Source organism: Homalodisca vitripennis, chromosome 2 (genome assembly GCF_021130785.1).
Source record: "Homalodisca vitripennis isolate AUS2020 chromosome 2, UT_GWSS_2.1, whole genome shotgun sequence".
Classification (NCBI taxonomy): domain Eukaryota; kingdom Metazoa; phylum Arthropoda; class Insecta; order Hemiptera; family Cicadellidae; genus Homalodisca; species Homalodisca vitripennis.
In genome coordinates, this window is record NC_060208.1 from 88,689,338 (window position 1) to 88,701,609 (window position 12,272).

Below are 12,272 nucleotides of genomic sequence, written 5' to 3' on the forward strand. Positions count from 1 at the left end.
AAAACAACTATAGAAATTTACACATTTAAATATGTCTATAAATGAACTAATATAGTGGAGTATCGAAGGGTCAAACAGAACGTATGATCAGAACAAATGAGTTGTCATGTGGATGGTTGGACTTACATTTGATCTTTTGACCCCAAAATCATGAGTTCTTCCTTAGACCAGGAGGAATCTATATTCTATGTTTAAAACCAATAGGACCTTTATATCATGAGTTATTGCATAGATGGGCAGACCAACAGACAGATAGAACTGCCATTTGGCCGCTTGACCCTAAAACCTAGAGGGTTCTGGTTCTTCCTTGGACCAAGATTAACCTACATTCGAAGTTTCAATTCTCTAGGACTCTTCTATCAAGAGTCACCGAATGGATAAGTAGGCAACTAAAAGTTTGTATTAATAAATTATGTGTGATATAAGCACATATAATTTAGCACCAATTCTTCCCTCCCCTTTAATGATAGTGTACGGCAAATAATTTCCATTTACTCCCAGACAAATACTCAAAAACGCTCAAAGAAACGTTGGCCAAATACAATTTGATGATTAATATTTAAAACAATATTTTCCTCACATTTCTTTGATTTAAATTTTAAACTTTTAGAATGTTATTCATAACATGTTACTAAGAATTTGATGGATCAAATGTAACTAGAATCAATCTTTATATTAAGTTAATAGCAAGTCATATTATCAAGACTATTTAATTTAACATAGTACAAAGTTAAATACGTTTTAAAACAGATTTTACAAATAGTATAATAATGTAAATCTAAAACTAATCTCTTCTTATCATACATTTAATACGATTATTGACTCATTATCAAATGTAACATTTTGGCTACTATGCATCTCAATGTCTGATAATGCGAGTGTCGTCACTCAATACTACTGTCCCCTTTGATATCAAATGAGAGGCAGTAGATTATGCATTAGAAAGCTAAGTAATAGATAAATGATAATACTATTAATAACAAATGATTGTGACCAAAAAAATATATTTACCTTAAAAGATTATACAAAGACGAAAACAACAGAGTTAGCAGTACCAACAAAACATAAGTATGTAAAACAAACTACAAGTTAATATGACTAACAGAACGCAAAAGAGTGGGTAACTATGTAGTTAGTGGTTGTATACAGTCAAATTATTTATTAACGTTGGTTATAAAACTAAATGAACATTGTAAATACAATGTTATGGTCAGGGCCGCATTTACAAATTCGGCGCCCCTAGGCCTACAGACCAAAGAGCGCCCCCCCCCCCCCCCCCCAGAGGACTCTGATTACACTGACGTAGAAATCCAGTAAATTTCTTAATTACGTAATTTTGATGAAAGATAATTACAATAGTATATATATAGGAGTGTTTTGAATAAATAAAAGCAATGAACCAATGAATGAGTCAACGTCGCACCCCGGACCTAGTTGACCTTGGCCACCCGCCCGCCGAGCGCCAACACCACCCGCCGCCGCAACTTTTTTCTTTTGTGTACTTTAAAATTTATGCGCCCCCTAAAATTTTGCGCCCTAGGCCTGGGCCTAGTGGGCCTATAGGGAAATGCGGCACTGGTTATGGTAGACGGAACAGTGCTGCCTCGATTAGTACAATTCTTTAAAAATTTACAGGATTGTTTGGTAAAATCTCCTAGATATAGTTGGAATATCGGTTAAAGCAGACCTTTGACACTGGATCTCATAACAGAAAATTTGTTACAGTAAGATACAACAAATGTCTTCTTGTGCCGTACTGATTATAAAAACAATGTTTAAACAATCGGTTGTTGAAATTTATAGCTCACCCAAATACGATAACTTTAAGCACTAGTTTGTTCATTGGAGAACCTCGGTAATACATTTGCTGATGGTAAAAGAAACTCATAGATCTGCTGATCGATGTTTCCCAAAAGAAAATCTTACGCTATCAACCCTTAGCTGGACATTTAAACTAATACCTTTTGTAGATTGCAATCAAGGGGTTAGGGACATGCACAGATTAGTCTAACGGCCATTGAATTGAAGACACAAAAATAAAGTGTAGTTTGTTTCCACTTGAACAAGAGGGCCAAAGTCATATGCAACCACAACATCTGAAAAGTTTGTTAAGATAAGGATCAAAAGTACACCTCTCGATATGATAAAAATGGAGTTGATTTAATTGAGATCATGATCTCTTTTAAAAGATCTGTGGGCGACCCTCAGGTTTGCAAACAAGAATAGTGGTTTCCATGTTTACAACGTCCTATTCAACTTTAGGTAAGCATTTTAATACTCCAAATAGCCTCACAAATCCTAGCACTATTCTTCCTCAGAGCAGCAATATCGGAGATAACTGAATGAACGTTACCCTTCGTAAATATAACATTTTTTTATATAGCTTCAAGAAGAGTTATATGACTTTCCGCCACGTGAGGTTTGTAAACATTTCGCTGCAGTAAACTTCTAAATTGTTTTAGATTGCATTAAATTTTAAACATAAATGTTAATTGCCATACAACATAAAAGGACTAATAAGTTAAAAGTATTAAGTATTAAAGTATCATAAACACAGTTTTTAATAAATTAAACTAAACATGACAATGTTACCATGCTAACAGTTGTAACTCAACAATAATAACTATAAAAAAGTAATAATAAGTAACTATATAAATTTATTTTGGTAGCTGATATTCTGGTACGACACTAGCAATATTTAAGTATAAACCCTCAACCAATTAGGACCAATGAACCATGACTAGCGCTATTTTCGATGTGGTACCTAACTAGTAACGAAGCGAAGAAAAAGGTATGAATAGTGGCCCAGGCCACTATATTTGAATTAATCGGGCCTCCGACCCACAGAGTAGAAAATAAAAGATAACCCGGCCACATTGCCACGAAATGCATTCGCCAGATGTCTGTATTTCAGTTGATAAGCCAACACAATCACTGTGAAACAGTTTACAATAATCGAATTGAATGCCTTAATAACTGGAAATAACTTTTATTACTCAATGTGGGCACATTTCTTTGGCATCCATGGCACCCATTAAATATTCTCTCAAAACATTAAAACATTACTAGTAAAATATAACAAATTATATTCTTACATAGTCTCCTTTGTAGTTTAGTGGCTAGTTCCAAGCTTTTGGTGTAAGAGAACTCAAAATATATGCAAACTAACTATTGTTCATTATATCAACTGCCTAATAATTTTGCAAAGCTGAAAAACATAAACCGCATAAAAAAGAATATAAATCTTTCTTAGTTGAACCTGTTCTTTTTGTATACAGATACAAAACCTTTAACATAATTTATTTTTCTCTATAGCATACTAAAATGTTGTGCGAAGGTTAAATTGAAATGGCACGCTTAAATTAAAATTGAAACAAAAATTGTTTCAATACTAATTTAGCTGTTTTTTTCAATTTGATTTTGATGTTGACAATTTATTATCGTATCGCTTCCAATAGACATTCAGTGGAAATCACCGCAGTACATCATTTTTACTGTATTAAAATTACAGTATTTAAATTTCAAGATTAAATTTTTTGTCCGTTAATATTGGTAGTACATAGCAGCCTGCTGATTTTGACGAATGTTCGTCCCATTGGCAACACTGGTAGATGGCGAAGATGGCCGATCCGTGTTATGAGTCGTAATTTGACACTGCTGCAGCCTGCAGTGTCGCATTCGGTTATCGTTGTTGTGTTGTGTTTGAATTGTGTTGTGTCTTCAATATAACCGTTGTCACAGTGTAAAAATATGTGATTTTGTATTGAAGTTTTGTTGTAGTATTTTAAGTGTAAGTGCATTTAGTGGTTTTTTTATAACTGTCAATATGTTGTTATTTGCAATATAGTCTGGTGCCCTACCTTTATGTAGCCTATTAAATAAGTCGGCTGTGGTCTGTTTATTTCTATATAGGCTTAATTGGTAGATATTTCATTTCCCTCGTGATTGTGAAAAATATTTTATCAGTAAAAATTTTGAAGGTTTAACATCAAATGCAGAGATTTCTCTCAAACCTGTGTTACAATGGATCACATCTGGAAAACAATAGGATTCCTTGGAATAGAAATTTTGGAGTTCTGCAGTAGTCATCCCATTCCTTATCATAAAGGTAAGAACATGTTTTAGTTTATAAATTATATAACCCAGCATTATGTGATTATAAATTTGGCTATCAGTCCTGTTTTTTTACTGTGCAGTTTAGCATACCACTAGGGCTGTAATTATTATTTCATAATAAAAGCACTAAGCCTAAGTGGCATATTATAATTGGTGAGTTAAGAGATCCAGAAACATGGGTCAGATGTACCTCTATAATATAGAGATACATATCTTATATAGAGGTAGATATCTTAACCCACTTTGGACCAAATGGCAGTTCACTTAGCTGACGAAAATGACCAATCAGCACTAACATGCTGGCCGCAGAACTGCTGAATAAACCAGCAGTATGCTGTACTGCCACTCCATTTTTTGGTAGAGTATGATAAGCGGACCTGGTTTTTTATATTGATTAGTATAATCATCGATAGCCTACCTAATATTCGTATGTTGAATACTATACTATCAATCAATATCAAAGTACCTCTATGGTTAGATATTTTATCTCAATAACAATCATATGTTTGAAATTAAAATATGAATTAAATATATACAGTGACAATATCATAAATAATAAATGAACCAGAACGATAAAGCAAATAATTAGAATAAAAAATACTAAATCTCAAATAATTAAGAAATGATAACAACATAAAAATAATTAGAACATTGGCCTATATATATTAATTTTAGAATAAATTGGAAACTTGTGGAACCATCTATACATATCCTCCTGGGTAGCAATGTTTAACTACTTTCAAGAAGTAGTTGAACATGTCTTCAGAAAACCGTCTCTTTTTTATAAATATTCACAGAGATGATCTGTGAGCAGATTGGCTGATATGCCACCTTTCAAACTGTGTTTCATGGCTCTCCATGAAATTTACACTGTCCGGAGTGTTGGCACCAGTTACTGGATCTGAAAAGTGTTTGTTATGATTAACAGCAATTCTTTGTTTGAAGGTTATTTTTGACGATGGAAGGATTGTGAAGGAAACAGGATTTTTCCGGACATTTGCCATTGTTCAGTGAAACAAGAAAACAGTAACACTACGTTTCGAGATCAGATTGCAGATCTCGAAATGTAGTGTTACTGTTTTCTTGTTTCACTGAACGATGGCAAATGTCCGGAAAAATCCTGTTTCCTTCATTAACAGCAAAATGAACTAAAGCTAAATTCACCCAATCCAAAACACTTTACATATGCCTGTGACTATGGTGTTTTAATGCAAGAGGAATGAGGGTTTTTGCATCTCGTTTGTTTTCAAGAGAAACCTTAATTCTGTATCTACCAACACGTTTTTTCTGGTATGATTTCAATTAAACCTAATGTCCATGTTTCTTCTACCACCCTCTATCTGTTATATTTTTGTTATCCTATTTTGCATTCATTTATTTCCCCCACCACTCCAGGACCCAAGCTTTTCTTCGTTATTAAATTTTTCATCAACCCATACAAAACAACAGCCAGCCAGTCAGATATCATACTTCTTCATGGACTGTGTAAATCTGAACTGCACTCAACAATAAAAAAATCATGTTTATCTGGTTTCTAGAGAAAAAGTACATCAAACTCACAATATTGCGCAGTCCAAACTTAGATCCTTTGAAGAAACTGTTCTTCAGTACATTTTTACTGAAATTATGTGGCACCATTACATTATTTCCATGAGAACACAACCATATTTGCTCCTCTCACAATTGAATTTGTTTCTTTCCCACAAACTTCACATAATGTGTTTTTCGGTAGCAGTCCAGCATCTTGTAGCCACAAAAATACATTTTTTTTACCATGTTTTATTTTGTAATTTCATCTAAAGTAAGCTACAGGCTATGTTTGTTTGAGTTAAAGTTTTAAATTCATAATTAAATGTATTTAATTACCCATATTTTATAACATGACATAATGTATTTCAATAATGTGGAAAGAAATTATTTGTGCAATTGTGACTTTTGACAGGAACACGCGAAAATTCTCAAAAAGTACTCATGAGTTTAACAAGCTTTCTTTTATCACCATAATTAGTTTTATTAATGAGCTTGAGCTTTTCCAGGTATAGTGAGTATGTTGTATCAGGTCAGAATATGCTAAGGTCTACATTTTAATATTGTTAGAGTGGTAGGAGAGTTCCGGTTGTTACAGTATAATATTAAGACAAAAGAGGTTATTAGTCCAATTTTTAAACAGTACTGTGCTATATTTTACAATACTGTAGCATTTTAGTATTAGGAAGGAGTGGTTAACTTAGTAGTTTTTAAAATAGCCTTGAATCAAGTTTTAGAGGTAAGGACTTGGGGGAATTCATATGAGTGGCTCCTGAACATGGAAAATTCCAAAATTAATCAATAGCAATATTTGAAAGGCATTGTTTGTATTAGTAGGCGATAAGATGTCATTGTCGACGTGCCTCGCCACCATATATCTAGTCCAACTTAGTCACTCATGTGATCCACCTTCATTTTTAGATGTTATCTCAAGGGATGTCTTTTTCTCATTACAAATCACATTGAATGATTTGGAATTCAAAAGTACCAATCACAAATGCCAATGCCAATGGCTTCGGTGCCACCTTGCACTATTGACAAAAAAATTTAGTAGCCCTCAAGATAGTAAGTTCAAGCTCAGATTACATTAAAACTCCAATCTTGATGCATATTTATTGCATCAATACATTACATAAGATAAGGATAAATTTAAGTCTTTTAGCCTTTATTATAGACAGACTCCTCATCTTGCATAGGACTAACTTGACTGTATCCTGTATGCTAGTGATATATGTAAAGTAAGTTATTGGCTCTGAATCACTTTGCAACCTCTATGATGGCTTTCTTTTTATATTTCTTACTTTCTAAGTAAGTTATTACTTGATGTCAGTGATGTAAAATTCATGGGACTTAAAAATGGAGAAAATATTCCAAGGAAATATTACCCCAAATATTTCCAAAATTAATTCCTATGAATGTATGATTACCACAAGATAGCTCAAAACACTGTAAAATAATAGATAAAAGCTATAATTATATGGTTAAATCAACCTTAAAAAACTGAAACATGTGTTATAATGAAATATAATTCAATTGGGAATTTTTAATTTTAAAAGTGAAAATGCTTAAATTAATGGGTTAGTGTGGTAATTGTGTGATAAAATAAAACACAAACACTCATTTGTTTAAAAAGTATTATTGATTGAATCGATACGTCAGAAAATTAACTAGGTAAGTGTTATGAAGTTAGTAATAAGTACAACAATCATGAAACTACTAAAAGGCATCTAAGAGTTTCCGACCTATGTTACCTTTCTGCATATAAAAGGTCCTGACCTCGCAAATCCCAGCCCCTGGTAGCTTTTGATCTTTGGCGAGTTCTGGTGAATGAAGCTATTGCTTTTGGTATATCATTTAACCTTCTGGCAGAATCTTGCCTGTGACAGATCTCTGGCTGTTGCCTGTGTCTAATGAATTTCCAGCTTTAGCATCTACCTTGGTCTCTGGCCCTAGGGGCCTCCAGACAACTAAAAATTCTTAAATTTTGGCAACTATCAGCCTTTTTGAGTTCTACTGCTACGAGCCTTGTCTCCTGGCAAATCCAGGCCTCTGACAGTTCCTGGCTTCTGAAAGCTATCAGCTTCTAGCAGCTTTTACCTTCTAGCATTTTTTTTTCCTCTGGAGGTCTCCTCTCTTGTCTCAACGTTTTAAGAAAACCTGTTGTGTATTTCCATTGCACCAATTTTGTTTTAAAAATATCTAAAGTTGAGGCATATTGAGTAATTGTGTATAAAATAGTTTTGATCCTGTAGTTCCGCTCCCTTGTCTCAAAGGGTGTTGAATAACCATTCTTTATTTTTTCTTAAAAACAATTTAAGGCATAGAAAGTCCATTCCAATTTTGCATTCAAAGTATTTACAAGTGTTCAAAAGGAGTTTGGTCTAGAGGCTCAGCGTCCTTGGTTCCAAAACCGATTAAGTGTCATCCCTGCTTTTTATTTGTTCAATACATTCACATAAACAGTGACTAAAATTCATCTAACTACGAGGTGTCTGGCAAAAACGGGTTTGATCTTAGGGCTCTATTCTCTTGACACAGAGAGCACCTAAACCCCATCCTAGATTAACATTTATTGCATAGAACATTGATTCCCATTTTGGTTAAAATCCATCCAATTACATGGTGTCTATTACTAAAGTAATAGTAGTTGTTGTGTGGAAAAAAGATCAAACTGGAGCCCCGCCCCCATCAATCAAATCAGCCTAGCTCGAACAAGTCTTGTGAAGATACATAAATAGAAAATAGTTTAGTACACATTGCAATAAGTATATTACAAATGAATGTAGTTATCTTTTTAAATTATGCAAGTTGTATAAAGTTGTATTGGTGACTTCCATAACCATCTAAATGCAACAATGGGTGCATGAACAGTTCTACTTATCAGCTCCTATTTGGCCTACAAACAATGTTATCATGCCTTGATCCAAGCAAATCAAGGCACATACATAATCAAATAATTCCTACATTATATTAATACGTGTAGCCTATCATTTCAAATTAACATTTTTAATAAATTGTCTTTTTGTATAATGCTGGGTATAGGGGTAAATTTACAGTAAGGTTAACAATTCAAGAATACGACAAGAACATAAATCATCACTCAACTAGTATTTGAAACCCAAAAACCAACTTACAATAAACAAAAAACAAAATCTCTACTGCACGACAAGAGCTAGTAATCTGCAACCATCAGCAAACATAAATAGTGCAGCTTCACATTGACATGTTCCGTACAATGTTTCTTGATATGTGAGCCTTTCTGCAGATACCTGCAAATCATCCTATTTACTGAATGTTTTGTTACCGGCAAGAGATACTAACCAGTTACATCGCGTTTCATTTGTTTGTTGTACCCAGTGAAGAATGTCCGTAATATTCCTAGCTTATGCATTTTATTTTTCAACCTTTGGTGGTAAAAAAATAATGTATAGATTCTTATGCATACTATTAAAACCTGTGTTATAGTAAAGCAATGTGCAAATGTGTAATTTTCCTCATTATTATTAAACAGTTAGTGGAGTCATTATAATAAAAGGAAATTTGAATCAGTAGAATAATAAGAATAAGTAGGCCTACTACGCAGAAATCGCAAAAACGGGATATTATATTATGTACTTCTAGAAACTCACATTCGATATAATTATGGTAACACCGGGAATCTATACAACAAGTATAACAAAACTGGCCGTTGGATCATTTGGCACTCTATAAATCGGTGATAAAATTATAGAGAAAGACCAAGAAACTAAAAAGAAATTCTTGCCGTCTACATTAAAGAAGCCGTAGGTACTCGTAGTTGACGATCGAATGGTCTACACAATAAATAATCTACACGACCAATACCGAAAATAGTATATGCTTAATACGCTTTTTGTTGGAATTTGAGAAGTTGTCCGTCTGATTTAACCTCTAAGTCCAGTACCGGCAGACACCAAGCAGCTGAAACTGGACACCAAGCTTCTGGACCAGACTGTGTATTCGATGCCAGCATGAATTAACTGGACATTCTACGTCACTCACTCAAGACAGAAAACCCCGATTATCAGTGACTTGTTTTGTATTAAATGGACACTAGTTAACTGTATTATTTTGAGTATTTTAGTCGATAGTCGGAACGCTGTTAAGTTATAGTGTTTACAATAGTATGGTGTGTAACTTATATTATTATATTCGTTCTAAAAAATAATGAAGAAAGTTTGCTTTAGGCTATATGTGAATTCTGTGTTGAATAAAGGATAACGTGGATTTGTAGGTATCTGGATTAATTCATAAAGGCTTGATCATTAGATAAATTTGAATTTATATTTAATTATTAAAAGCAGTACTGATCATGTATTGCTTGATGTTATTTATTAGGATTCAAAAATATAGTGAAAGAGGAATGTGCTCTAGCATGTCAGTCAAACATGATGTGAAGCTATGACCCCACCCTCTATAATGGATTAGGAACTTGCTCTCTGTTATTTGGATGATTGACGTATATCTACGGCCTACATCGCCAGTCCACATTAAACGACGTTTTCAACAGTTCGCTTGTACACTTATGAATGATTATTTTTGTTCTATTCAAATTAAAAACTAACTTTTTACACACATTAGTTGTAAATTGCAGAGTTTCGGTAGTTTAAAATCGTCTTTTACGAGATGATTAAAACAAAATTTTTATTAAACTGCAGATTTTATCACATTTTCCTCTTTACAGTATTTCAATAAGTTGTTAGTGATTTGTAATGATCCTTCCCATAACTTGCTGTGTTAAATTTTTTAATGTTTCCCAGCTGTAAGACGCACATCGTCATCAATCAATTCAAATTATTGGGACTCAGCTGTTTACCTATCAAGACTTGAAGGGGAACACACCTGATTAACCCTATGAAACAATTAATTTATTATTTGCATATCTTCCTTTAAACTTTTAACTGTATCCTCTAAGCTTTTATCTAAAAAGATGGTTGGCAAGGCATTCCCATGTTTAATTCTATTTTCAAATATTTTGCGTTTTAAAATTATAACAAATAAATAAGTTATCACCAGCTACACGGAATTTTAACAGTTTTTACGAATAGCTTCAACATAAAATGTAACGTTGTAAAAACTTGATAAGTGATTTTTAAAATACAAGAGAAAGTAGAAAAAGGGATGAATATTCGTCAAAAGAAATAGTAAATTTAACCCAAGATTTGTTATCTAAATAGTGTAAACATAATATTTACTTGGTAAACACTCTTCCTTAATTTTAATATTTGTATGGTAGTAAAAATAACATTTTATTGGTGTTCATTACGCTTATTTTCAAACAGCAAATTTTCAAATTAATTTTTTAGCCTTGGTTGTTATTAGCTCGTAATATTTGAAGTCAGATCCTCTAGAGTTTGACTTCCTCTTCCTATGCCAGGGAGTTTAGTTTGTACACATACAGCGGCGCGAAATGTCAAATACAGTTAAAACATATGGAATAAAATATGCAGGTGGCGTCGCGTTCTGCATCTTTGTCTTGTCGCGTCGCTAGCTGTGTCTTTCTACCATAAGTGGACACAGTAATTGAAAAAATTAGCTATTTAGCACCTTTTCAGCTTTTTAATCATTGTTATCTATTGTGATAACATAAAAATAGCAATAGCATAGTATATTTTAATTAAAACATATATTAATTACAAATTGTGTTTATCCGTTGGAATAAGGAATAAATTATATAATTGGGAAAATGTTTTAAAATTAAATTAGTGGCTATTTTATACTTTCCAAGTAACTTGGCATATGTTTAATGATGCATTCAATATTGACCTTTAGAATTTTCTTTCTAGAGCTTAATACGAATCAGTATTTGACACTACTAATCAGTAGCTTAATACACTATCAGTTGCACAAATAGTATAAGTATTATTGATGTATAAATTGTATCTAGACAGTAATCTCGGCCAGCGCCTGTCTGATGTCGCTGTTATGCCGATGCACTTTATGAAGACAGATTCAAAATAATTTTTCCTAAGACAACGTTGCATATAAATAAACGCAGGGTGATTGGCCGCTGATTATAAATATGCAATATCTATCAAAATTTGACAACTGTTAACTAAAGGTTTTTTCTTTACAAAAATATAAATATAATGTATGGTGTATTGTTTGTGTTAAGCAGATTGAACACTTTCTCCTTTTAGCGACTGTTGGTGGCAGACTGTAAAAGAGAAGCAGAAATAAAACAAACTGTCATGCACTACTAACTTAAACTTTCACTCCTTCCACCGGCGACATAGTAAGCGAAGAACTGATGTAGTGTTAGTTTTCTATTTCCTCTTTGCTAAGTTAGTATTTATATTTTATTAGCGAATTGTTTATTTATGTTATGTTATGTTTATGTTAATTGGAAATTATAGATTTTCGTAATTACCGAACGTTATTTTGATGTGTTTGGAGAGAGAGGATGTTATTTATATTCCTAGCATGGTTTACGTGTACTTTGTAAACGTTTATAAGTGGAGATATTAATTTCATTTTTGAACTATTTGCATTGTTTATATCATTTGGAAAATTGGGTCTATTTAAGACTTTTGGCAAGATACCCACAGGGGTAATAATCCCATGCCAATATTGTTTCAGTTTAATGTAGTATTTTTTGAGTTGCTATTAAT

At 33.0% G+C, this 12,272-nt stretch overlaps 1 protein-coding gene across 1 annotated transcript in view; it reads left to right on the forward strand.

The window, feature by feature from the left end:
• Positions 1-3,613: 3,613 nt before the first annotated feature.
• Positions 3,614-12,272, forward strand: part of LOC124354341 — a 148,686-nt gene continuing 140,027 nt past the window's right edge. Inside the window, 1 exon segment of the mRNA XM_046804715.1 lies at positions 3,614-4,108. Within this exon segment, the coding sequence (XP_046660671.1) occupies positions 4,024-4,108 (85 nt within the window). The 5' untranslated portion in view covers positions 3,614-4,023.